At 34.3% G+C, this 27,792-nt stretch overlaps 2 protein-coding genes across 2 annotated transcripts; one reads left to right on the top strand and one right to left on the bottom strand.

Annotated features, from left to right (window-relative positions):
• Window positions 1-994: 994 nt before the first annotated feature.
• Window positions 995-3,258, top strand: LOC123306348. Its single transcript, XM_044888317.1, has 2 exons — window positions 995-1,142; window positions 2,751-3,258. The coding sequence occupies exons 1-2, from the start codon at window positions 1,134-1,136 to the stop codon at window positions 3,201-3,203; spliced, it is 462 nt and encodes a 153-aa protein (XP_044744252.1). The 5' UTR covers window positions 995-1,133; the 3' UTR covers window positions 3,204-3,258.
• Window positions 3,259-17,724: 14,466 nt separating this feature from the next.
• On the bottom strand, window positions 17,725-27,358 carry LOC123306973. Its single transcript, XM_044889174.1, has 6 exons — window positions 27,256-27,358; window positions 26,982-27,195; window positions 26,520-26,903; window positions 26,280-26,387; window positions 26,092-26,211; window positions 17,725-18,524 (listed from the first exon to the last, which is right to left on the bottom strand). The coding sequence occupies exons 1-6, from the start codon at window positions 27,343-27,345 to the stop codon at window positions 17,725-17,727; spliced, it is 1,716 nt and encodes a 571-aa protein (XP_044745109.1). The 5' UTR covers window positions 27,346-27,358.
• Between the last annotated feature and the right edge of the window lie 434 nt (window positions 27,359-27,792).

Here is a 27,792-nt window from a genome sequence, read left to right as displayed (position 1 = left end):
GTTAGGTACTTGTTGTTCAATAAACATGAATACCCAGCTGAATGAAAAAAAATTGCAAACGAATACTGAAGACATTGACTGATTTCTTTTTTCCTACTTTCATTTTATTTGGATTGAACCAAACTGCCTGCATTCAATATTTCTAAAAACAGCCGTTAATTTATCCATTCAAGATATTAATTCACCTGAATTATGTTGATATATTTGTTGTTTTTATTTATCAATTTCTCAATCGGTGAATCGAAAGAATGTTGATAAATTGTTAGTTGTTACCATTCACAATTTGAATTTGATTTTTAAGTTGGGAAATGAAAAGACATGGATGAGATCAGAATAATTCCAACATTTTGGAATTCATCATTTTGTGAATATTGTAGCGTTCATTAATTAGAGCACTGGAAGAATATATCTGTTCCCGATTTTTATTTCAATGTAATACTCAAATTTTTTTAAGATTTTCACTCAACCAAAGTATCACAATTAAATTCAGCATTCAACAATATTTGTTGATCTTATCGTGGTCTTTGTGAAATAAGGAATTGAAATTCGACGATTCATTTAAGAATTGGATAGGGCATCCATATTCTGAAGGTATAGTTTTAGTTTACGTCTTTCGTTGACTAAAATCAGATATAAAATATAATTTCGAATTGGAACATTACAAAAAGAAGAGAATAATACATAAGCACCAATATGAGATAATCATCTTATCAATCAACTCAAAACCGATCAATTCAAGCACAGTAGCATAAGAAAAATATCTCATAGTTCTGAGCTATATAGGTATAGAAGAAAATTTGGACTCATATCGGATCATTTCAAAATTTTGGCAAATCAACGATATTTTAATTCGGCCATTTAACAAATTCATAAGGCCATAACTAGTCAACTAGTGAAATATATATCTAATAATTCAATACTGTATGTACATCTATAATTCTGATGTTAAGCACAGATCTGAAGCTTTATCTGACATTTTGCAGGGGCTGTTTATTGAAAGTCAGGCAGGTAAAAATTGCAAAATTTTAGGAACATACTTCAGTGTATACCTACATAAACTTTGAAGAGAGAAGTTCAAAATATATCGTTGGCAGTGTACCACTTCAGAATCCTAAGAAGTTCTTCTTGTCAATATGAAAGAGGTGAGTTGAAATTTGTATATAAATATCTATATCACAATAATAATCAAATAAATTCAGTTTTTTCTTTATTTCGGTTATCAATGAATATTTATTCATTTCTATTTTTTTTTCATTTTTATTTTGTTGAGGTTAGACAAAAATAATTGAATCTACTTGGTTGTTATGCACTAATTTATAATAATTAGAGACCGGATTATATCAGTATACCAACAATAAAATTATTGAAGAAAGATAATACATTTATAAAAAGATTGTTGTCTTCGATTATCCACTTCGAAATAAAAAAATTAATTTAAAAAAAATTAAATTAATAATTAATTATTTAGAATTGCGTTATTTAATTTATTCGATCCGAAAATGTTTTTGACTCGATGAACGTTCACCATAATACTTTTAGATCCCAAAATCGTAATTTATCGTATTCATTTAAACAATATAACCTCATTCATACAGGGTGTTTCATATTAGACGTGAACCTTGGAGGAGGTGTTAGTATCACTCATTTTCTGTCGTTTGAGCCAAATTTATTGCTAATAAAAATCAACAGTTTCCGAGATATTCGAGTTCTTGTATTCTTCAAAAAATTTCTCAACTGACTTCTTTTTCGTCAATTTTTTCTATGTTGACCAAGTTTGATTTTAATTTTGAATTATTTTCATCAGAGAAATACATGATAAGTATGGAAAAAGCAAAACTATCCCGTATTAGATGTTGAAAAAGAATTGGTATGATTCAAAAGTTGGTATATTAAGAAAAGAAAAATCAGAATATAACATAAATTTGCCTGCAACTTTCAAATTCCAAAATTTAGGTATGAAAAAATTATTTTAAGGACTTGCCAAATTCCTTCTTCATTTCCTAAAAAAGTTTTTGTTAGTATGCAAGCAGTAGTTTCGTTTCAGCAGATTCTGATTTGAATGGGGATAGAAGCAAAGAAAGAAAAGTAATGAATTAAATATTTTTGTATTGCAATTAAATTGAAAATTTCATTAGAAGATGTATTTATAAATTATGTTCGAAATGACCACCACCATTCCTTATACAAGCTGGGGCTTTCTTTCTTATTTCTTCAGTTATTACTTTCCGCCTGAAATTTACTCTCAATCTTCTTGCTGCTTCGTCTATTCTCTCAACAAGTTGTGGATAGTTCTGCTTTTTTCAGACGTATCATATCTTTTTTCAGATGAAAATAATCGAAAATTATAATCAAACTTGGTCGACGTAAAAAAAATTGACGAAAAATGAAGTAGGAAGTAGGTGAGACATTTTTTGAAAAACACAAGAACTCAAATATTTCGGAAACTGTTGATTTTTGGTTATCAATAAATAAGGCTCAAACGACAGCAAATGAGTGATACTAACACCTAATCCAAGGTTCATGTCTAATTTGGAAACACTCTGTATATTTTTTCTCTTAATTCTGAGATTTAGTTCAGTTATATGGCTTTTATGGGTTTGTACAACTTTTCAGAGGTTTATTGCTTGATGATGGTTCTAAAAAGCCATGAAGATCTTTTACTTTTTCTTAATATGGAAGTGTTCTTAATCCGGTTCCAAGTAATGAGGAGGATTGAATAAATAATTAATGACCGTTTTTTGGCTTTTCAGACTGTGGGAATCTCAACGATGTCTAATTGGGACAATTTTATTTTACCGTCAAAGATAGCACTATCTACAGATCAAAAACTGAAGCAGTTGAATAAAGGACAATTACAAATTTTGGTGCCTGTGGGCAATTTACTCCGAAATAATGAGGGTGTCCAGGAGCGTTTGGCAGAAGTGAGATTCTATGCGACCAGTGACTCGGGAAAACTTAAGAATTCATCGGTATTTCTAAAAGAAAAACTGGAAAAGGCACTGTACATGAAGGAACTTTTGGAGAAAACGGTTCAAGGAACCCATGATAGAGACCGATTACGAATGGAAATAGCGGATTTGTGTAGGAAGCAAAGAAAAAAGGTCAATTTAAGACATCAGGATTTTGTACAAACCACGTCCCCTCTTGCTGTGCATAAAAATGATTTTCGAAATCGTGGATTAAAGAGGGGACGAGATGAATGACAATAAAACTGATGACATGTTTAATATACAAATGCAAAGGACTTAGGGAGATGATTCCTCGATGAAAATATGCAGGGGTAGGTAGTCAATATATAAATATCTTGGACAGAAGATCGATTTCGAAAAAAACACCTGCTTATTTTCATCGAGGAATCATCTCCCTAAGTCCATCACATTTGTTTACATGCACCTTGTATATATACCTATATTTAGCAATGATACATGTTTTGAATGAACATTTGTAAATATTAATATATTATTATTAGTAAATGTATATATAATGTATAATGAGTTTTTCCAATGAAATGAATTTTTGGTTATATTAGTTTTTCCATCACCTTCAAGGATTGAAAAAAAAAATAATGTGGAAATATGTACATTCGGGATTATTCAAATCCGAATTCGTATTCATAGACATTGGTTAGTTTTTTATAAAGCTGTTAAAAGTTCCAAACAAAAATTAGAATGAGCTATTTTTCGACCCAAGCGAGCCTTGCACTTTGAAATTCAGCCGATGAGCACGCTCAGTTTTAAAAGCACTTCTTACATTGCTTTCTTTGAGAGCACTGTATAATATGTCTCTTAATTTTGTTTTTGACGTTTAATCAAGAATATTAGTCTTTATATCATAAAGACTGATATTCTTGATTAAACGTAAAAATATTGTAACCAGTCCGGCCCTTGCGGTCGGACCTTTCGAGAACCAGAGCGGTCGCGAAAGATTCTAGAATAACCGCGAAGGTACCTGAATGTTTCCGGCGCCTATATAAGCCCAGCTGAGGATCAGGTAGGCAAGTACAAGTACAGTTACAGTGCAAGCGACTAGTGGAAATAAACAAGAGTGGAAATAAATAGTAGTGTAATAGTTAGTTTGTGAGTTATATGTGTATTAAGTGTAAATAAATAATTTTAATAAGTTGGACGTTTTAATCAAGCGAAGAAAACGTTACAATATGAAAAAATATATAGTGAAACAAGTAAAGAAATATCTCTAGAAATATTGCTCAACCTTTGCTTTCATCTTTGTTATAAATAAAATAATAAGGTACATTCGGGTAATATGGCCCGGGCAAATATATGGCCCACCCGACTTATATCCCTGTGAGATGACATCTATGAACTAAAAGATGAAGTACTGTACCTATTGTCCCAAATCTGTAAATATGGTACAACGCACTTTGCAGTTTCGCGTCTATGTTCTAACCCATGTGATGTTTTGTGTTTGCGCCGAATGTGCTTATTATTTCAGTGAATATTAAGTATCGAATATTTCAGCTCCAGATAGAGCTACAGGTGAGCACATAGACTCTTTTTTCTCTCTAGTTATCAGGTATCCTAGGCACGGTACAATTTCTGTTGAATTTCAAATTTACTTCGAAAAAATAACCTAATTCGTTAAATGTGCCGGGGCAGAAATACGGCCCACAACAGTTTATGCTGGGCCATATTTCTGACCACTCCAAATAACTCATGAAATGATTATTTTTTATTTTTTGAGCACAGAATGGGGAAGCCTTGTAGAGGATTACGAGGAAACTGGACAGAAGACATGATGGCTGAGGCTTTGGAACTCCTTCGGCAAGGTAAAAGTCAAAGATACGTCGAGCAGCACTGTGGTATTCCTAGAACTACACTTAGAAATCACCTGAAAACTGGCAGTTTAAAAAAAAAGTTGGGAAGAAATTCTTTGCTTTCTCCTCAGCAAGAAGAAGACCTTGAAGCACGAATTGTCAGAATGTCTCGTATCGGAATGCCATTGACCCCAAAATCTGTGAGAAGGTGTGTATACCAATTTTGTGTGAACAACGACATACCGCACAAATTCAGCACTGCCAAAGAAATGGCTGGATTCACATGGTATAAGAGTTTCTTGAGGAGACATCCAAATATTTCCAAAAGGAAAGCGCAATCGATGAATCCGGCGAGAGCTCAAAAACTCAACCCAGCCATTGTGAAGGATCATTTCGAAAAATTAAACAAACATCTCAATGAACTGGGACTGAAAAATTCGCCAGAAAAGATTTATAATCTTGATGAGAAAGGCTGTCGGCTGACTTTGCATCATTCACAAGCAGTCTTAGCTCCAAAAGGTGAAAGAAGACTTCACATGATCTGTAATGAGCACGCAGAGAATGCAACAATAGTTGTTTGCGTTAGTGCACTAGGGCAAGCTGTACCACCCATGGTAATATTCAAAGGGATGAGGAAAAAAGAAACATATAGTGATAATCTACCGCCAGGATCTGTAGTAGAAATGGCTCCAAAGGGAAGCATGACCAGGGAATTATTCGTGGAATGGTTAGAGCATTTCGCTAAATACAAATCTGCAGGAAAAGTCCTTTTAATCTTTGATGATGCCTCGTGTCACCTAGATTTGACCATAGTTGAAACCGCCGAACGTTTCGATATCTCACTTTACTGTTTGCCATCTAATACTACCCACGAATTACAACCTTTAGATAAGGCTGTTTTTCGATCTTTCGAACATCATTGGGATGTTGAATTATTGAAATACTGGGAAAATCACCCTAACGCATTAAGAACTTTGAAGAAAGACCGATTTGGTCTTGTCTTCAATAAAGTTTGGCAACAGGCGATGACAATGTCAAATATCCAAAGTGGATTTAGGGCAACTGGAATTTGGCCGTTTGATCCAGAAATTATTCCAGAAACAGCATTTTTACCGTCTACGCTGACCCACAAAATACTTCCAGAGGGCGTTGTCGACGAACCAGAAAGTTCCGATTCTTCTGAAGATATTCCATTAGCACAATTCCTCAGAAACACCCAGCCTCCATCTGGTTGTTCAAAATGGACTGATGCTAAAGCAGCCAAGAAGCAGGAAGCAACCAAAAAGCAGGAAGTAGTTAGAAAAAAGAGAGCAGCCAAGAAGCAGGAAGCATGTGAAAAGCAAGTGGCAAACATGGAGCAAGAAGCAGGATCTGCAAAATCTAACGATGGAAAGATTAAAGTATTGAATGTCACTATTATCAATCCTCCTGCTGAACATGCATCACATGCAGCCAACACTAACCCCAGGGAAAAGGTGAAGCAATCTGATTCAAACCAAGAGAAAGTTAAGTTCACAGAACTAATAAAGACTCCAGATATGGTAGCAGCTAAAAAAAGACCAGTGCGAAGAAAGGTAATTAATTATAAAGCTCAGGTTTTGAAAAGAGACATTTTTGAAGGAAACAAGCTCACATCGATTGCTGCAACTGCAAAGGTAGAGAAAAGCAAGGAAAGCTGGATGTGTTCTATTTGTAATGAAGATTTTGAAATTGACATGCGTCAGTGTTCAATTTGTGGCACATGGGTGCATGAAATGTGCGTGGGACTAACTGCAGAAGATACTGAAGAATTACAGTGCCCAGATTGCTCACCTTAACGGAAGAGTGAAGCGTGGGCCATATTTCTGCTTGTATTTCATATACGGACCATATTTCAGGCAAAGTCGGAAATATGGTCCAATTTTGATGTTTTTTGTTTTGTTCCTATTAGGCTTTTAAGTTTTGTTATTTTCAAAGTTCAACAGAATATGTTGATTCAAAAATGTTTCCTTTATAGTTTGAAATAAAAATTAGAACGTTTAAAGAGTTTTTTGTAGTTTTATACACCGCCAAAGTGAAAGTGGGCCATATTACCCGAATGTACCTTACACTTAATAGTCGCACTAAAAAAAAAAAAAAAACGGCGACGGTGAAATCCATTTCCTAGTTATTGTTCAATATCAACATTTTAATGTTGAGCAAGAACGAATTCATATTGTCAAGAACATAATCTATTTTTACTCAACAGACAAATATGGAATCCAGTAATTGAAATACAGTAAGTCCTTTTAAAAAAAAATATAAAAACAAATACACTAGCGGAACAGACACATGGAAGGTGTTGTTTTAATGATTAATCAATATTTCCAATTGATGGAAATAAAAAAGATTCAAAAGTTATCATATTCTATTATTTCAGAGACTTATATTGAATATAACAAAAGTAATAAAATAAAATATGTCATGTACAGAAACCAATAAAATTTTCGCTAATTTGACAATAAAATAATTTTATTGAGTGAATTTTCACTTCATCAAAATTAAAGAAGAAACAAGAAGTATGGAAAAAATTGAAACAAATAATCAGAAAAGTTGAACTAATGAAATCAAGTAGGCTGAAGGACTTTGGTCGATGGCCATTAAAGAACAGTTTTATTATTATTATAAAATTAAGATACGCTAGCGCATCTGACAAGGGATTCCTTCACTGACAGAACAGTCATAGAAGAGAAGGGGTAACTCCGAAAATCCGGCAGTTAGAAAAAAGAAAGTTAAGGGTGTCTCATTCTATACCGATACCTTGAAGAGTCAGGTGCTTGTCTCATTGTCAAATTTGAAATTGAATTTGTTCAATAAATTCAGGCATAATCAACATGAATACCCAGATGAATGCCATGATTTTCCATAGCGCTCTCCGATTCACCGAATCGAACGCCTTACTTAGATCGATGTAGGCTGTATAGATCCTTGATTGTTGTTCACGAGCCTTCTCTTGCAGCTGTCGCAGTGTGAAAATTAGGTCCACCGTACCTCGATTTGGTCTAAAGCCGCACTGGGATTCAGGCAATAGCTTCACCAAGAGTGGAACCAAACGATTAGCCATAATCTTCGAGAGAATTTTACCGGCCACACTAAGCAACGATATGCCCCTGTAGTTGTTGCAATTCGACGTATCGCCTTTGTTCTTATAGAGGTTGATAACTAAAGCGTCTCTGAAGTCTTATGGCCCATCTCCCTGTTCCCAGATCTTGCGGAATAGTGTTAGGAGACTATTGACAATGTCCTTCATACAAGGCCTTGAATATCTCCGCCGGAATGCCGTCTAGACCAGGTGACTTATCATTTTTCATATTTTTAATCGCACTTATGATTTCCGACATTGAGATTTCGTCATCAAGCGATGTCATCGGACTCTACGCGGGGAGCAGGTCTAAAATGGACAAATCCGAGTCGTTATTTTGATTCAAGACCTGTGAGTAATGCTCCTTCTATCTTTCGAGAATTTTTCTATCATCAGTTAGAATAACTCCATTAGTATCTCTTAAGGGAAAGTTAGCTTTTCTGCTTAGACCATAAACAGTTTTAGTAGCTTCGAAAGAACGCCGGTAATCATGGTTATCGGCGTAAGCTCGTGTTTCCCTAGCTTTTTCTTTCCAGCAGCTGTCCTTGATTTTTCTTATTTCTTGACGGACCTCGCGTTTTATGTTATTAAAACATTTTTGGGCTGCAACATCGCTAGGATTGTTAATTGCCGTTTTCATCGCTTTGTGTTTTGCCTCCAAAAGAGGTGCGATATGAGTTTCGCTGTCGGCGAACCAGTCTGGGGATTTTCGGGAGCGTTCTGTGCCCAGTATATCTTTCGCTGAATTTGTAAAAGATGATTTGAAGCGAAGCCAATGTCGTCGTCATAATCCGGTGGTGTTGGGCCATCTTTGACGGCAGCTGTGAAGCTTTCCTTTGTAGAAGGGTTTTGTAGTTTGGAGATTTGAAGGCGCTCTCTTAGTAACTTTGGCCTGCGTTGGTATTTTGGGAGCATTGAGATCTTCATTCTCGAGATTACCAGCCTATGATCAGTCCAGCACTCCAGATCTGCTCCGGGTTTAGTGACCAACACCTCTTTGAGATCTTTTCTTCTCACGATCACATAGTCAAGAGTATGCCAATGCCCTGAGCGCGGGTGGCGCCAGGTCCCCCTTGAATTGGGTCTCGTAATAAAGAAGGTGTTCGTTATACAAAGATTGTGTTCTGCACAAAGAGCCAGCAGACGTTCTCCGTTCGAATTAATGCTATATGTGCCGTGTTTTCCTATTATTCCCGGCCAAAGCTCTGTGTCTTGACATCTGCCCACTCTGGCGTTGAAGTCTCCAAGGAGGATAATTCGTTCCCGTTTTGGGATTTTACTTAATGTAGCAACGAGTGATTCGTAGAAAGTGTCCTTTGAGTTGTCAGAGGAGTTCTAAGTGGGTGCGTATACTGCAATGATGTTCACAAACGTGTTGTTTGCTGCAGGAAAGCGTAGAGTCATTAAACGTTCTGAGATTCCAACTGGATTTTCGGTTAGTTTGGCGGCCAGGTCATTTCTAATGGCAAAGCCTTCACCATGTTGTCTGATTTGGCCTTCTGGCAAGCCCTTCCAGAAAAAAGTATAAGCATGTTCTACCAAGCTACCTTCGCCCGAGAAGCGCTTTAGGCAACTATTGCAATGTTCGTTGCAGTTCCTTACTTCCTTATCGATTAGGGCAGTACGCCTCTCTGGTCGATCGGCCTTGGGATTCTGACGTTCCATGCTGCAAAAGCTATGTGCTTATCATTGGTTGTTGTACGATGATTCACTCGCTCAGGCACCCTCCCCCGGAGATCCGAATGGGAGGATATTTTACCTCTGGATACAAATTTTGTCCTGTTCGACTGATCCATCTTTTTGTAGGAGCTGCGTTAGAAGGTGTTTTAAAGCTGCACTGGTAACGCTGTCAGTGTAACTTTGGTTGCGGTTGCGACTAGATTATCTTGTGGCACAGGTAACCTGAGACGACGAGGTCTGAGACGTAAATTAAGCAACGCAGAGAGCCATTTCCTGCTCAAGCCAATTTTCGGGCTAGGTGATTGTGGGAAACAGAGATATACCGCTCATGTTCGGTCGCCAGAGCCTCGTTCGTAAGAACAGGGTGCACCGCGAGAAGGTGAGGTTGGCATTTGAGAGGAGAGGCTATAAAACGCATCCTTCCCCCTTACACCCCAACTGGAACTCGACAATTTACTATGGTAAATAATCGAGTTCCAGTTAACACATCGGCTGAGAAGCTATTTTGGTCATTCATCAAAATAATTTCCTTCTAGAGTGATACAATCAGTCCAACGTCGCTTTAAAATTTCGATGCCTTTTTGCAATTCTGGAAAAAATTTATCATTGTGATTCTAGGAAAAATTTGTAATGTAACAAAAATGATGAACTCCGCCGTGTACTACAACATTGCAGGAGAGTGAGGGATTGCGCGTAAACTGCCAAATGACAGGTAGGTACTTAAAGGGAAAAATTCAGGTACATATTTCATTTTATTCGTATGGTTCGAAGAGTAAAGTTGAAAGTATTTTTCTTGAAGTTGAAATTGAACTTGTGTGTTCCGTGAAAACAAATTTGGTGAGTTGAATTCATTTGATTAATTTCATCTTTTTATTCTTGGAATACAGAAAAATACATTTCTACACAACTCTTTCCGTTATAATTTCAAACGTTTATTTCAAGAATTTTCAGTCTATCAAATATGTGAATGATGGGAAAATAATATTTTTACTTTGTTTGTTTCAGTCTTTGGAAATTTCGAAAATGTCTTGCTGGGAATCATTCATCCTACCAACGAAGATAGCACTCTCCACCGTTGAAAAACTCGAATATTGCCAAGAGGATAACCTGCAAAAATTGGTGGTTATGGAAAACCTCATCAAAGAAAATGAGAATGTTCAGAAACGTCTAGAAGACATAAGATTTTATGCGAGTAGTGAATCGAAAAACATAATCGATTCAAACGAAAAATTGGCGATTCTAATGCAAAAATTGAATAAGGCCAGACGAATAAATCAAATTTTGGAAAACACCGCCCGGGGGACCAAAAGTAGAGAATCAGCAGACATGGAAATAGCTAAATTATGTGGAATCAACTGTTGAGAAAAAGAAATGAATAATTCCATTATTCATGATATTCCTTGTAAATAATTGTATATATTTAGAGTAAGTGTAGAATTATTTCCTTATCAATTTTAAGTGTTCACGAAAATCCTTGTAAATAATTGTATATATCTAAAGTAAGTGTAGAATTATTTCCTTATCAATTTTAATTGTTCTGTTATATTTAAGTTTTTGAATAAAAGACAAGCATAAAATATAGGTAATTTTATTTTCCACTCCTTTTGAAAATTTAAATAATCTTTGAGTTTTGTTGAAGAAGCAATTGTATTAATGAATATTCAAGCTTTGACATGGTAATTTATGCAGGATGTCTGTAAACAAATGCGAAGGACTTAGGGAGATGATTCCTCAATGAAAATAAGCAGGGGTAGTTTCCCTGCACTAAGCACTAAGTAGATGTTACTCACACAATTTTTTTAGCTTTTATAACATCATTATTGAGGGTTGAAAATAACAACCCCCTATGATTTTCATTCAAAAATTGTTTTCGTGAAATAGATTTTTCGAAAAATGAAATTTTCTTATGGTTTCAAATTCAATTCTGGAGAAAAAAAGTCTCTTGCAGAATTTCGATACAGTCGATACTTTTCTCGGAATAGATAAAACTTACAAGAAGTATACGAAGATCTATGAGGCAGAGAGTTATGCATGTATTTTAGCGGGAGGTAGTCATTATATGGAAATACTTATACGATGAAATGGAATGAACTAACAGCGATCAGTAAGTTTTTATTTATTCCGAGAAAAATATCGACTGTATCGAAATTTTGCAAGCGACTTCCTTCCTCCAGAATTGAATGGGAAACCATAAGAGAATTTTAGTTTTCGGAAATCTACCCCACGAACACAATTTTTGAAGGAAAATCATAAGCGGTTGTTATTTTAAACACCTAATATTAAAGTTATGAGATATACAAAAATTGTGTGAGTAACTTCTACTTAGTGTTTTATATTATGTACAGTTTTATGACTCAGTGTTTTTTGAAACCCGCAAAAAAAATTAAAAACTGTCAACTCGTCATTGCATTCCAAAGGCTGTATCTTGGAAGGGAGGTCCATTTCGAAAAAAATTCAGAGGAACTACCCCTGCTTATTTTCATCAAGGAATTATCTCTAAGTATGGAAATATGTAACGGCATGCAGACAGGAATTGAAGATATTTTCATATTATTATAATTCAGACATTAAACTTTCATCCAAATCTCCCTAAGTCTTTCGCATTTGTTTAGAGTCACTATATAATTATTGTTTCATATATTATTGAATAGATAAAGCTTTGACAAAATTTATACGGTACTTAGGCTCCTTTATGAATAGTTATATAGAAATAAGAATTTTTTTCGAGAAGAATTACGATCACTGTGCACCTTCAAAGCATTATTTTAAGATGAAAAAATAGATCGTCATCGTTAATTCGAATATTGAAAAGGTTATTCGCATTTGTGATTTTCAAGTGTGCATCTTTAAATAATTCTCAGAATTTTCGTGTGTATCAGAAAAGATTTCAAGGAACTATTCAAGGGTTTATCATCGCAGAAGCCATTAAGAAAACAATGCCTACTACCAGGTACAGGTAAGATATTCTAGAAATGAATCTTTTGTCAATGGTGAAGCATCTGAATGAAAAGAAATGAAAAACCAAATGACTGATTTTCTGAAGAAATATATACGTAGAAGTAGCAGTGTAATATTTAAAAGTTTGCTTGGAAATACTTCAGGAAGACATCCATCGAAATGTTAATGTAAAGCCGATTTTTTTTAACACTTGACATGACATGAAGAGAGCATGCTTAAGCCTAATGCGCTGAAAATATGCAGGGGTAGTTTATATATAAATATCATGGCAAGAAGATAGATTTCGAAAAAACACCTGCTTATTTTCATCGAGGAATCATCTCCCTGAGTCCTTCGCATTTGTTTACATACACCTTGTATATATACCTATATTTCGCAATGATACATGTTTTGAATGAACATTTGTGAATTTTAATATATTATCATAAGTAAATGTATATATTATGTATAATGAGTTTTTCGAATAAAATAAATTTTTGGTTATATTATAATAGTTTTTCAATTACCTTCAAGGATTGAAAAAAAAATAAGGTGAAAATATGTACATTCGGGATTATTCAAATCCGAATTTGTATTCATAGACATTGGTTAGTTTTTTATAAAACTGTTAAAATTTCCAAACAAAAATTAGAATGAGCTATTTTTCGACCCAAGCGAGCCTTGCACTTTGAAATTCAGCCGATGGCACGCTCACATTTAAAAGCACTTCTTACATTGCTTTCTTTGAGAGCACTTACAACTACTCTGACCTGATATAATAAAACACAGGGTATAAATGAGTAGCTCTTAGAAAATTCAAGGGGTGATTCCATATATACAGGGTGATTCGAAACTCGAGGCGAAAAATTAATAGACATATAAAGACTGATATTCTTGATTAAACGTAAAAAAAATTTTTGGCCGATGAGGCTCCGTTTCCGGGTTTTTGGACAAAAATGTTTCGGTATGCAACCAATTGAATTTTATAAATTACAGTAAGCCTAGAAATAAATGAGATGAATATCTGGTGACAGAACACTTATTGTTGGCCAATTCAAAAGTTTCAACATTACATGTTTTTCCTCAGAAAACACAACACTGTCATCTGCTCAATTTCATTTCTGTTAGTTTTCTAGTTTCATATCCACCCTGTATTAATTCAAATTCAGCATAAAAAGTATCAGTTGTTATAAGGAACAATTCTAATAGGGATGCTTCATCATATTCTTATCGAAAAACTGTATATACACCATGAACTTCTGTAGATTTTAATTTGCACGAGTATATGAAAAATTATATAGTAAAACAACTGAAGAAATATCTCTAGAAATACTGCTCAACATTTGCTTTTCATCTATGTTTTGAATAAAATAAAACACTCAATAGTCGCACTAAAAAAACTGCGACGGTGAAATCCATTTCCTAGTCATATTGTTCAATATCAACATTTTAATGTTGAGCAAGAACGAATTCATATCATCAAATGAATGCTCAGAGAGCATAATCCATAATTACTCAACAGACAAATATGGAATCCAGTAATTGAAATACAGTAAGTCCCATTAAAAAAATATAAGTGAAAACAGACACATGGAAGGTGTGGTTTTAATGATTAATCAATATTTTCAATTGATGGAAATAAAAAAGATTCAAAAGTTATCATATTCTATTATTTCAGAGACTTATATTGAATATAACAAAAGTAATAAAATAAAATAAGTCATGTACAGAAACCAATCAAATTTTCGCTAATTTGACAATAAGATAATTTTATCGAGTGAATTTTCGCTTCATCAAAATTAAAGAAGAAACAAAAAGTATGGAAAAAAATTATCAGAAAAGTTAAACTAATAAAATTAAGATACGCGAGCGCATCTGACGAGTGATTCCTTTACTAACAGAACAATCATAAAAGAGTAGGGGTAACTCCGAAAATCTGGCAGTTAGGAAAAAGAAAGTTATGGGTGTCTTTCTCATTTTATACCGATACTTTAAGAGTAAGGTGCTTGTCTCATTGTCAAATTTGAAGTTTCGTGTTGTGTTTTGTGCCTATATCTAAAAATGGTGAGTTGAATTTCATTTATAATGATATTGAGAAAGTAGTTTTAGAGTTTGACTAAACTTTTTGCTTTGAAAGTAGGTACCTAACCAATTATTACAGACAAAATATTCCGGAAGTTTTTCTCAAAAGTGATTTTTTACTGCGATTGTTTATTCCTAGGAATAGATGTAGAAATTTGACTGATCTTATTGATCTGATAGTGACAAATACGTTCCAGAAATATTTCGAAAATTGTCCTTAATTCTAATTTTCTTGTTTCGTTTGGTTATCTCCAGAACATTTAAATTATATTGAAATATTCCGAGAATAATATGGAACTGCAGATAGTTAATATTTGGATGTTGGAATTTGTAATGGATCTTTAAAAATCAATTTTTTGTTCATAGTTATGTTATAATTTATATTTTTGTTTCAGACGACCAAAATTTCGAAGAAGAATGGGATCAGCAAGCCGAAAATTTCCATTGATTTAAAAAAGGTGGCCATTGCCACTTTGGAAACTCTAAAAGCAGGAAATTTGCGAAATGTAGTGGTTGTCGGAAACTTTATTGAAAATAAAGCGAGTCTGCCGAAAGAGCTGAAGAATCAATCGAGCCCACCGAAGAGTTCAGCCACGAAAAAGAAGTCTCCAGGCCTTCTCAAAGACAAACTGGAGAAGGCATTACAGATGAAGAATATTTTGGAAGAGGCTGTGCAAGGGGATGCAGAAAAAGCGCAGAAGGAATTGGCAGCATTGTGTGAAGAAAGGAAGAAGAAAGTTGAATTCAGGCATCACAATTTTATATCTACTACTTCTACCCTTGCTGCGTGTACTCATAATAGCCCAAAGAAAAAATAGTGGAAAAAAAATAAACTGACAAGGGGAGCTTTTCGTGAATTGTGAATTGAATTGTAAATATGTAAATAATATATTTGAATTGATTGTACATATATTGTTCTGTGTTATTCGTAGTTTTATAAATAAATTTTATTTGAAAAATGATTTTTTTTTCACGAATTCTACAAAAAAAATATTAAATAATATCAAAATTAATAAATTGAAGTTGAAGCTTTATTTTTGGTATTCATCGAGTCTAAGTAGCTTCTCTGAAAACGAAAATATAATTTATTGAATCATTCTTATTTGAAATCTTGAGTCATTTTAAATATGTATCGAAAGCATTGTTCTCTCTTGCAAATCAAATAAGATATTTAAATTTTCTCAAAAAAAATTCAACCCTATAGCTCATGAAATAAATATATAAATGCATCGAAAAGATATGAATAATTGCGATTTAATTCGTCATATATATAATCGAAATTCCAAAGATTAGTCATTGAGGTACACATTATCTAATATATAAAATTCTCGTGTCACAGTTTTCGTTGCCATACTCCTCCGAAACGGCTTGACCGATTTTGATGAAATTTTTTGTGCTTATCCGGTATCCATGAGAATCGGCCAACATCTATTTTTCATCCCCCTTAATGTTAGGGGTAGTCCACCCCTAAATTTTTTTTTTATTTTTTAGACAAAATTTTTAATTTCTATTTTTTTTACTAGAAATTACTAGGAAATTATTTATATGGCAAAACAACGTTTGCCGGGTCAGCTAGTAATAGAATAAATTCGAGAAGGCATGTGAATGTGTAAAAGAATAAATGCTTTTGCAGGAAAGTAAGGTAGAATTTGGAAAAAAAAATATACTAGTCAGCAGTACGAGAAAAGATACTGAATGCTTTTTTTCAATATACATTCTCTCAACTTTAGGGGCTGCTCATTTATTTCGATTATACAAAAAAAATTAGAAGCAAAGCATCCAAATATAATATGTTGACCTTTGCGGATTCTTTTCTGAATAAGTCATATTTGATTATCCTATCCCTGAAAATCTATAATGGCTCTGTATAATAAGAACTGAAAATGAAAATTCATGGAAACTATTCAAAATGTTTCTAGATGTAATTACATTGAAGAATGCATTAACGATATTTAGGAATTCCTTTTGAACTGACAGAAAGTTTTTCATTATTCGGATTTATGATTCCGATTAGGGATTAGCGTCTCAAAGGACCAAATATTGTTCCTTCTTAGCATCAGAGTACCTTCTGAAGTAATAAACGTATTAGTGAATATTGGAAGTTATTCATATGCGTTATCAGCACCATTAAGGGAATGATGCATCCCTTGAGGTGGTTAGGTAATTTTTGTTCAATAAATTCAGACATAATCAACATGAATACTCAGATGAATGAAACGAATTTAAAACAAATACTGAAGATGTTGACTGACTTCTCCTATACAAAAATCTATCAGTAATATTTGTATGGTATAAATGTAGGTTGATACATATAATACGTATAATGAGTTTTTCGAATAAAGTGTACTTGATGTGAAAGTATGATTATTCAAATCCAAATTCGCATTCATAGATATTGGTTAGTTTTTTATAAAAGTCCAAACTAAAATTCGAATGAAATATTTTTCGACCCGAGAGAGCTTTGCACTTTAAAATTCAGCCGATGAGCAAACTCAGATTTTGAAGCACTCACATTGCTTCCTTTAAAGCACCCACAACTACTCTGCTTTCATGTGACAGCGTTTAACGCTGAACTGATATAATAAAACACACAGTATAAATGAGCAGCTGTTAGAAAATTCAAGGAATGATTCCATGTCAAAAAAATGTGGGTTTTTCATATATTTATTTTGAGCAGTCCATGCCTAGGACACTGACACAGCTAAAGATGATTAAAAGAAGCAATTTTCAAATTTTTTCTTAGAAACCAGAAAACTGAAATTTTTTTATTTCATTTTCATTAGGGATAGTGTATTGTGATTCGAATTATGAACAAAAAATCTTCTCATAGTGAAATTGACTGAATTTAAGTATAGACATAAAAAAATATGAGAGTCAATTTTGCAAATTTAACAGCTTGTTTTTTCGTTAAATTCCTTAGCTGAATTATAATTTTTCAAAATCTACTATCTCTAGTTTAAATGTCATGCATCATTATTCATTTATTTATTAACGGTACATGACCTTTTAGTTAAGAAAAAAAAATACAAATCAATTAATCAAAACACAGAAGAGAGTAGACGTAGAGTAAATTCAAGTATACATACATATAAATATATCCATCAAAACAGAAAGAAGACAATAGAGCAACAACTCAAATGTATCTAAAATATCACAGTCTTATCAGGTACTTCAAATCTCTTCTCACCCTCGAAATGGAATCATGAAATATATCAACTCCTAAGGAGTCCACGACATTAGCGTTTCTCATCATCCTCGAAACCGGAGAATTTAAACAATAATTAGTCCTCGACTGTGCGAGTCGAAACAAATCAAACCTTCGGATGGGTCTAGGAGGAACATACAGACTGAATTGCGATAACAAGTCAGGGGAGTACAAAAGACCTTGAAAGAGCTTAGCAATTGATATCACATCCGCATGAAACCTCCTCGTTCTCAAAGAGGACAGTCCAAGACGGTCGCGCATTCGACTAGCTGAGAAAGTATAGATCGAGAAAGTACCCATTCTAACAGCAGCACACCTGAGAAACCTGTTCTGAACCCTCTCCAGCAAAGAAACATCGATCGATAAGTATGGAGACCACACGACAGATAAGAACTCCAACATAGGTCTAACTAAAGATATATAAAGATGTTGCAGAGTCTCGACGTTGAAGTCCCTAGCATTTCTAATAACGAATCCCAAAGTCCTGAGAGATGACGCAGAAATGGCCTGAATATGTTCCCTAAAAGACAATGTGCTATCATATGAAACACCCAGATCCTTGAAAACAAACACTCTATCTATATTCTTACCACCTATACAATAATCGACCATGATGGGGCGCTCCAGACGGGATATTGTCATGAACTTACATTTATCGACGTTGATAGCCAGACAATTGGCAGCACACCAATCCTCAACTGCCCCTAAGTCCGATCTCAATCTCCCAACGTCGGATAACGATTTTACTGAAAAGAAAAGCTTCAAATCATCCGCAAAGAGCAAGAACTTAACAAATCGGATGACAAGACTTAGGTCATTGATAAAAATTAAAAATAACAATGGGCCTAGGTGACTACCCTGGGGGACTCCCGAAGTTACCGGTATAGAAAATGATAATGTTCCGCCTACTTTAACGGTTTGGTATCTGACTGAGACATAAGACATCAACCACCGACATAAGTTATCATGGAGACCAAACATCCTAAGCTTTCTACCAAGAATTTTATGGGACACACTATCGAACGCCTTCGCTAGATCAGTGTAAACAACTTCGACCTGTCTGTGATCCTCCAAAGCCTCAAGAACAAACTGAGTGAAAACCAGAAGATTTGTCTCAACGCTTCTACCCCGGAAAAAACCATGCTCTTCAGGAATAATTCTATCATATATTCTCGATTTTATTTGCTCATGAATTATTGATTCAAATAACTTAGGGATCACGCTGAGTATCGTTATTGGTCTATAATTGGAAACATCCTCCTTGGACCCCGATTTACAAATAGGCTTGATGAATCCAGTCTTCCAAATATCCGGAAAAACGCCGTTATGTTATATTATTTAAGATTATCTGTTTTTTTTTTTTAACGACAATATCTGTGAAGCAGTTGAGAATTGTATGTTGCAAATAAACAAGTCGAGTTTTATTCCAGTTATATTCAAATTAACATACCTCAGAAATATTTATATATATATAGATATAATTTTGAACCATCTGTAGTAGTTTAATCCACCGAACCGATCTTTCATAAGCAAGAATAAATATGAATAAAAAGTAACCACTACTTAGTGAGTATATAAATGTGATTTTAATTCCGGGAACAATTTGTCATTGTAATTCTGGTAAAGATTTATCAGTGTAGTAATGATAAATTACGGTTTATATTATAATCCATATTATGTAATAATGATTTTATTTATTTATTTATTTATTTCTTTACATAACTGGAACACCAACAGGATAAACCCAATAACAGGGTTCACTACAAATTTAACTTACATAAAATCAACAATATCGTGAAACATGGTAATAGAAATATGAAATGAAGATCTATACTAGCACCATATATAAAAAATTTAATTACCTAATTTTAATATTTTGACAAATACTGCATCAGTCTCCGCTTGAATTCGGACAAGGACAAAGTAAACAAATCAATTTCGACAACATGCCAATTGTAAAAACGAGTTATTCTCAAATAAATGGAGTTATAATAAAGAGAGGTCCTAGCCTGTGGTACAAAAAATAAGTGTCTTCGACGACCACTGAAAGAGCGTGCATTAAAATGAATATTCTCTATCAACGGGAAATCAAAACAATTATTCAAAATACGATACAAAAATATTTGATCGAACATTACTCTTCTATTTTCCAGGCTCATCATTTTATACAATTGAAGTCTATATTCATAAGCGTAGTCTTGTCTACTACCATAACGGTAAAGCAAACTTTTTGTGAATTTACTCTGTACTTTTTTCAATTTATCGATTATATTTATGATAGATGGGACTCCAAATCGGTGTTACATATTCCAAATTGCTACGTACGTAGCTGAAATATAGAGTCTTGACTGTTTCCACATTTTTGAACGCCTTAGAAATCCTCAAAACGAAACCTAGCATCTTAAAACTCTCAGAGACTACACTGTCTATGTGAAATTCAAATGACAGCTTCGAATCAAGAAACACTCCGAGGTCCCTCACACATCTCACCTCCTCCACAATCACTCCATCAATGTGTAGGGGAAATACCATAACGTTAGTATTTTTAGTAAATCTTATATGCTTACATTTCCCAATATTGAGTGTTAAATATCGTTTCCAGCAGAATACAGAAAACCTGTCAAGATCCTCACGAAATCCAGTGACATCATCCAAACTTACAATCGACTTATACATTTTGAGATCGTCAGCATAGATTTCGAAATAAACATGTAAAAAACAAGTTGACACATCGTCGATAAAAACATTAAAAAGAAGTGGACCCAAATGCGATCCTTGTACCACTCCTGGTGTGACCTCGTGAACTGTGGACGAGACTGCATCCACAACAACATACTGACATCTATCCGACAAGTAAGATTCAATCCACAGCAATAGATTCCCTGACACCCCAAAATCTGCTAATATGCCTAACAATATTCCGTGATGAAAGAGAAAGATTTTATAAATACTGGATGAATTGAATCCGGTCCAGGTCCCTTATTGAGTTTTAGCTCGATTATCTTTGTCAATATAACCTCCCTCTGAATAAAATCAATGTTGATGTTATCGAAATTATTCGTGTCTTTGTTATTTTTATAGATGATCGGTTTATTGGGATCATCAAAAACACCTGCGAAGTATTCACCGAACGCATTAACAACATATGACCAAAAGTTCTTTGGATTTTTAGATATATTATTTTCGATGTGTGCTATATAATCAGAGTAATCTCTTTCAATCAGTTTCTTACATTGTTTACGAAGAACAGAAAAATAAGCATAGTCATCAGCTTTACGGAATTTTTTAAACTTTTTATGAGCTTCAATTTTTTCTTTTGTGATGAAAACTCCTTCAGGTATTTGGATAGTTTGTATATTATTCGATATTCCTTTTCATATCAAGAACATCGACGTTTCGGTCTCAAATCGGACCTTTATCAAGGATTAATGATTGCATAGGAATCGAGTCATCACAACAAAATACATCAATCTGTTCCACCGTATGCTTGTTTCAAAATGATCGCACATATAGTATTATTTCTTCACTTATATATTATTATTATTTACTATAGTAAATAGTGGAGTCTTATTAGAGTTAACACATCGGTTAAGGAGTTATTTTGGTCATTCATCAGAATAATTTCCTTCTAGAGTGATACAATCAGTCCTTTTAAATTTCGAATCCTTTTTGCAATTCTGGAAAGTAGAGGATCAGCGGACATGGAAATAGCTAAGTTATGTGGAATCAACAGACTGAAACAGAATAACAGATATTGCAAATTCAAACAACCCCTATCACCCCTTGCCATTCACGCAAATACACATTTGCACCAGGGAATCAAGAGAAAAAGAAATGACTAATTCCATTATTCATGATATTCCTTGTAAATAATTGTATATATCTAGAGTAAGTGTAGAATTATTTCCTCATCAATTTAAAGTGTTCACGAAAATCCTTGTAAATAATTGTATATATCTAAAGTAAGTGTAGAATTATTTCCTTCTCAATTTTAATTGTTCACCAAAATCCTTGTAAATAATTGTATATATCTAAAGTAAGTGTAGAATTATTTCCTTATAAATTTTAGGTGTTCGCGAAAGTCCTTGTAAATAATTGTATATATCTAAAGTAAGTGTAGTATTATTTCCTTATCAATTTTAAGTGTTCACGAAAATCCTTGTAAATAATTGTATATATCTAAAGTAGGTGGAGAATTATTTCCTCATCAATTTTAATTGTTCTGTTATATTTTAGTTTTTGAATAAAAGACAAACATAAAATATAGGTAATTTCATTTTCTACTCCTTTTATAAATTTAAATCTTTGAGTTTTGTTGAAGAAGCAAATGTATTCATGAATATTCAAGCATTGACATGGTAATTTAACAGGTCTGTAAACGAATGCGAAGCACTTAGGGAGATGATTCCTCAATGAAAAATAAGCAGGGGTAGTTCCTTTAAATTTTTTTCGAAATCAACCTCCCTTCCAAAATACAGCCTTTGGAAGACGATGACGAGTTGACAGTTTCTAATTTTTTTTTACGGGTTCTAAAAATCACTGACAAGGTATAGACTATACCAGAATCGCATCTTTTCCATCTGTTACGTCAATACCGTCCAATCAGAGCGTACATCTACGTCTATCTACGAATCAGAGCAAAGTCTGCTCGCTCTCTTTCCTCCGAAATGTAATTCTGGAACTCTACTATTCATATAGATAGATATTTTATTGTTGTTATTTGCTCTTTCGACGTACTATAATGACTACCCAGTGCGAAAAGAATAATAGCATATAAACAATTTTTTCTTCACACATTAAAAAGACAGTAACTTAGACAAGAGGGATGCTAACGACAAAACATTAAATAAAAAGTCAGTAGAATATTTCACGGATATAACCCAAAATATTCCGCACAAAAATCCGGAGATGTGTTGAATATTCCTGCAGTATTTCTTATATATTTATTTAAATATATGAATTCTTATATGAAAACGTTTCGGTGAAATTGAAATATCATTATCTTTCAAAAATATTTCCTGAAATATTTCATGAAATATTAACAATTTATTTGGGCTTCCACTTCATCTTTCAGAAATATTGCAAAGAAATATTCTGGTGCGATTTCTGAAATATTTATTGTAGCATTACTTGAAACGTTAATGAAATGTTCAGTTGCATTATAGGTACTTTGGAAGACAAATAAAATATTTCATACATATTAGCGATCTTCATACAAATTATTTGCCAGCCAATCTTTCAAAGAGCATTCAGTAAGATTTCGGGAATGAAAATTGGTCAAATTTTCACAGTTTCAGCTTTTAATCGAAAATCTTCCACTGAAATATTATTTTGAGGTTTTTTCAATGTATTATGTAGACGAATTAGAAATATTTAGTTTATATTCCTTCAAATATTTTTTGAAAAATTCAAGAAATATTTCTCACAACTATTCTGATTCCTATGGATATTTATTTTCCTGAAACATTGCAAAATCTGTCATAAAAATTTCGTAGAATATTAATGAATCTTATGAAGTCATATTTCATGAAACATTTATTATATATCATGGAAATATTCTGCCAATCTTTCGAAAACTTTCTTGCCGTAAATATTCTCGAAACCTTTCATAAATATTTCAATGAAATCTTTCTTGAGAATATTTTGAAATTTTTCACTGCAATATTTCATCCTGTGTGGGATTCTAGTATAATAGGTATACTGAATTGTTTAGGGATCTGGCAAATCCTGGATATATTGGAAATCTGGTGAGCAGGTGGTTCTCATATTTCCTGTTCGTTGGGTTACTAGGAATACTTCGAGTGCAGTTGTCTCACATCTTCATAGGAGTATTCGAATGTTTTCAATTCATCTACGAAGATTTTCTTGTCTTGGAGAGAGGAGATAACAGAGTAGGTAGCAGTCAGGCATCAGGAGGAAATGATGTATCATTTTGTAGGTATACTGAATTGTTTAAGGATCTGGCAAATCCTGGATATATTGGAAATCTGGTGAGCAGGTGGTTCTAATATTTCCTGTTCGTTGGGTTACTAGGAATATATCGAGTGCAGTTGTCTCACATCTTCATAGGAGTATTCGAATGTTTTCAATTCATCTACGAAGATTTTCTTGTCTTGGAGAGCATAGGATAACAGAGTAGGTAGCAGGCAGGCATCAGGAGGAAATGATGTATCATTCTAGTAGGTATACTGAATTGTTTAAGGATCTGGCAAATCCTGGATATATTGGAAATCTGGTGAGCAGGTGGTTCTAATATTTCCTGTTCGTTGGGTTACTAGGTTTATATGAAATATAATAGGGCTCTCCTTGGGGTTTATGGTGCAAATCGTTGCAGAAATTGCTGCACACTACTACGACATTGGGGACATCGAGATATGTCCCCTACTTGTCTAGCTGTAGCAAGACAGTTGTTACAGTAGACAATGTGCCCACAGGGCACCACTGCTTGTGTTGCATGCTCTGTATAGCAAGCAACACAGCTACCTGTAAAACAAATTTTCCAATCAATACATGTCATGGCTTGTAATAAATCAAACCAGGTCATATCTAAAACACAAATAAAACATTATGTAATAAACATCTAATTGACAGCAATTTTTTGTTATGTTTTGACAGTTTTTCAACAATATTTTACACTGCAGAAATACAGGATGAGCACTCTGTAACTTTAGCGAATGACCCATGCCATATAAATATCAAGAAATATTTCAAATCAGAAAATAGAAACAACCCTAATGAAGAATCAAATTCTTACTGAACCTATTGAAGTATGTCGTTATTCAACACTACTTCAGAAGAAACCATTGAAACTGAGTTTTCCACACAGGATAAGAGTTTTGTAGAATATTGTTTTATGAGCATTTCAATTTTGTTTGAAGCAAATAACATTGATAATTTTAATTTTTCCGCACCAGAATAACATACCACTTAATAGTAAAAAAAATTATTCATTGTATCAAAATTATATACGTATACGTCACCTGCAAGCGGATGAGCTTCAGGTTCCCGTGGAGAAGGCTGCTCTGTGACTCTCTGGAGCTCTTGAGCCAAATGATCCTCTTGGGCCTGAGAGTGATCTGCGGCTTCTTTAGCCGCGTACACATCTGAGCAAAACAGCCGAATGAGCACATCGCGCCGAATGAGCATTCAGATGTGGACGGGCTAAACACACCGCACCGAACGTGCTCATGTGGCGCGGAGCCGATCCGCAATTTTGTCTATCAAAGAAAATTCGTGCTCAGTGTGGACGGATTTAGTTGACATCTTTTCCTCGAACCGAACGCGCACATTTTAATATGAATTTCTCGCAAGAAACGTGTTTGAATTTAATAAAATAGTATGAAAACCGCCCAATTTTGCCGCCATCACTCTGAATGTCGTGCTAAAAAAAGTGCTGTTGAGACTAAGGTCTCGACTTCTTTGTAGATATAATTGTTAAGACCATCAAGTACACCGTCGTCTCTTCTTCTTTAGCAACTCGTACAAGTTTTCCATCCTTAGAACATAGAATGATTCCTGTTTTCTAAGTTTCCATCGTCCGCGTTCGTAAGCACTGAACTGACACATCCGTTGGAGCGGCTCCGAACACATGCTCATGCTGTTCGTGCGTCGGAAAGAGAAAATGTCTGCATAAACGCTCATTCGGTGCGGCGTGCTCATTCGGCTATTTTGCTCAGATGTATACGCGCCTTTTCGGAAGCTCATCAACGTCTTGGTCTTCTGTGGAAAGTTTTGATGTGAATATGCAATATGTAAATGTGAATAATTTATTACAACGTGCTATATTTTATTAGAATGAAGTATCCTCATATAGGTATCATAAGGAGTTGTTATTTTCAACCCCTAATAATAAAGTTATGAGATCTAAAAAAATTGTGTGATATCTATTTAGTGATTCATATTATTATTATGTATTGTTTTATGGCTGAGTGTTTCTTAGAACCCGTAAAAAAATCAAAAACTGTCAACTCGTCATCGCCTCCCAAAGGCCGTATCATGGAATAAGGGAGATCGATTTCGAAAAAAATTTATAGGAACTACCCCTGCTTATTTTCATCGAGAAATCAACTCCTTGGGTCCTTCGCATTTGTTTAGAGACACCCTGTAAATGTATATATATATATATATATATATATATATATATATATATATATATATATATATATATATATATATATATATATATATATATATATATATATATATATATATATATATATATATATATATATATATATATATATATATATATATATATATATATATATATATATATATATATATATATATATATATATATATATATATAATTACCCTGCATTTCCACCAACGGCACTAAGGCTGCGTTTTCGACATCCAGGTCAATATTAGCCGCCTCCTTTAAACCCTGGACATCGTTCGGGACCATTCCCTCCGTGTCTGGAATTTCCTCAACTGAAAATGGAAAAATTTCATTGAAATCTGACTTCTTGAGATTAATTGTTTTTCGATGTATTACTTACTTGGCACATTTGGGTCAAATAATCTGTGAATGCCCATGACCGTATGGCTGGTCACACTCAAAAAATGACGCAGATTGCCATCTTGCTCAAATTGACGCTGAGCATTATCTGAAAAGTAATTAAAATTCATCACAATTGAGTCATAATAGATTGGCAGTTGTGCTTGGCATTAATTAAAATTAATGGCTTTTATCCAGCCAATAAAGTGGCTACATATATGTAATACTTGATGCTACTCACTGATCCGTTGATTGAGTTCAATATAACGGCGTCTCCCCCGTCTTCTCAACTGCAGCCCGCTTAGTACTCTGATTAGATCAGAGCACTTGTAGTGTTCGAATTTCTGAAGGAATTGAACGAACACCCAAAAATTCGGGTGTGCGCGGCCTATGATTTTTAATACTTGTCCATGCAGAGACTCGATGGCGTTATTGGTTCGGTTATCGAAACCAAACACCGAAATATTGGTGTTACGCCACTGTCTCTGCATGTACCTTGTGAATCCATCATTACTAATTCTTTCGCAAACGAAGTCTATTCCTTCAGAAATTCGTTCTGCGGGCAACAGTGGAAGGGCCATAGCCATTCTGACGCCAACTGCGTCATTTATATGCATTTGGCGAGCTGAAGAATATTTATCAATTAAAAAATATTCCATATGCTTTCATAAACACTTGATTTTGAATACCATATCGTACCCACCTTTGAGAAATACATTTTTTGCGAAGTGGAACCAGCAACCTCTCAAGGAAATTACAGCAAACACTTCTCGAACTGCATGTCTCAGGGCCAACTCATAGTCACAAAGGACAGAGGAGATATGGGAGGCGCCAAATAATTGCCTGGTGTATCGCAGTACCCCAGTGTACGTTTCTCTGGTGCGGTTTGGCATCATACAAAACACCACAGGGTATGCCTTGCAGGAAAAAAAAATAAGAAATGGCAAACTAGAAAATAATGAAAAAGTTATGCTCACCGTGTGATCCCTCATCCAACTGATGGGCTCCACCTGCTCTGGGCACAATTTTGAATGTCGTGTCCATGTGCAAGTGGAGACTATTCCCATCAATTGCCTCTCTTAGAATACCAGGGGACACAAAAAAGAGGCATCCATCCCTGATGTCAAGGAAAAATGGTCTCTGTTTTGGCCCCAATTCCAATGAATATTTCCGATATCTGGAACAATTGAACATGAAAAATTTAATTCTTTTTTCTTTAAGACAGATGAAGTGAATAAAATATGATTGAAAAACATTTAACTTACGATGCATTTGCCAAATAGCCAGCAGCATCCTCCAATGTAGCTGGTATGGGAGATTGGACTTTCCTCCTTTCCCGCTGCATCATCGGTTTTACAGTGAGGAATCCATTTGTTAGCCTCAATGATGCCTCATTGTGGCGAATCTCTTCCTCCATGAATTTATGTTTCGGTCCTGCTTCTGAATGCTAAGATACTTTTTAGCAGAATATCTTGAAGCAGGAGCAAATCAGCCAAATGGTTATGCTCCGCTCT

This window comes from Coccinella septempunctata, chromosome 2, assembly GCF_907165205.1.
Source record: "Coccinella septempunctata chromosome 2, icCocSept1.1, whole genome shotgun sequence".
NCBI lineage: Eukaryota > Metazoa > Arthropoda > Insecta > Coleoptera > Coccinellidae > Coccinella > Coccinella septempunctata.
Note: the sequence above shows the minus strand (reverse complement) of the source record. Positions and strands in the feature narration are given on the sequence as shown.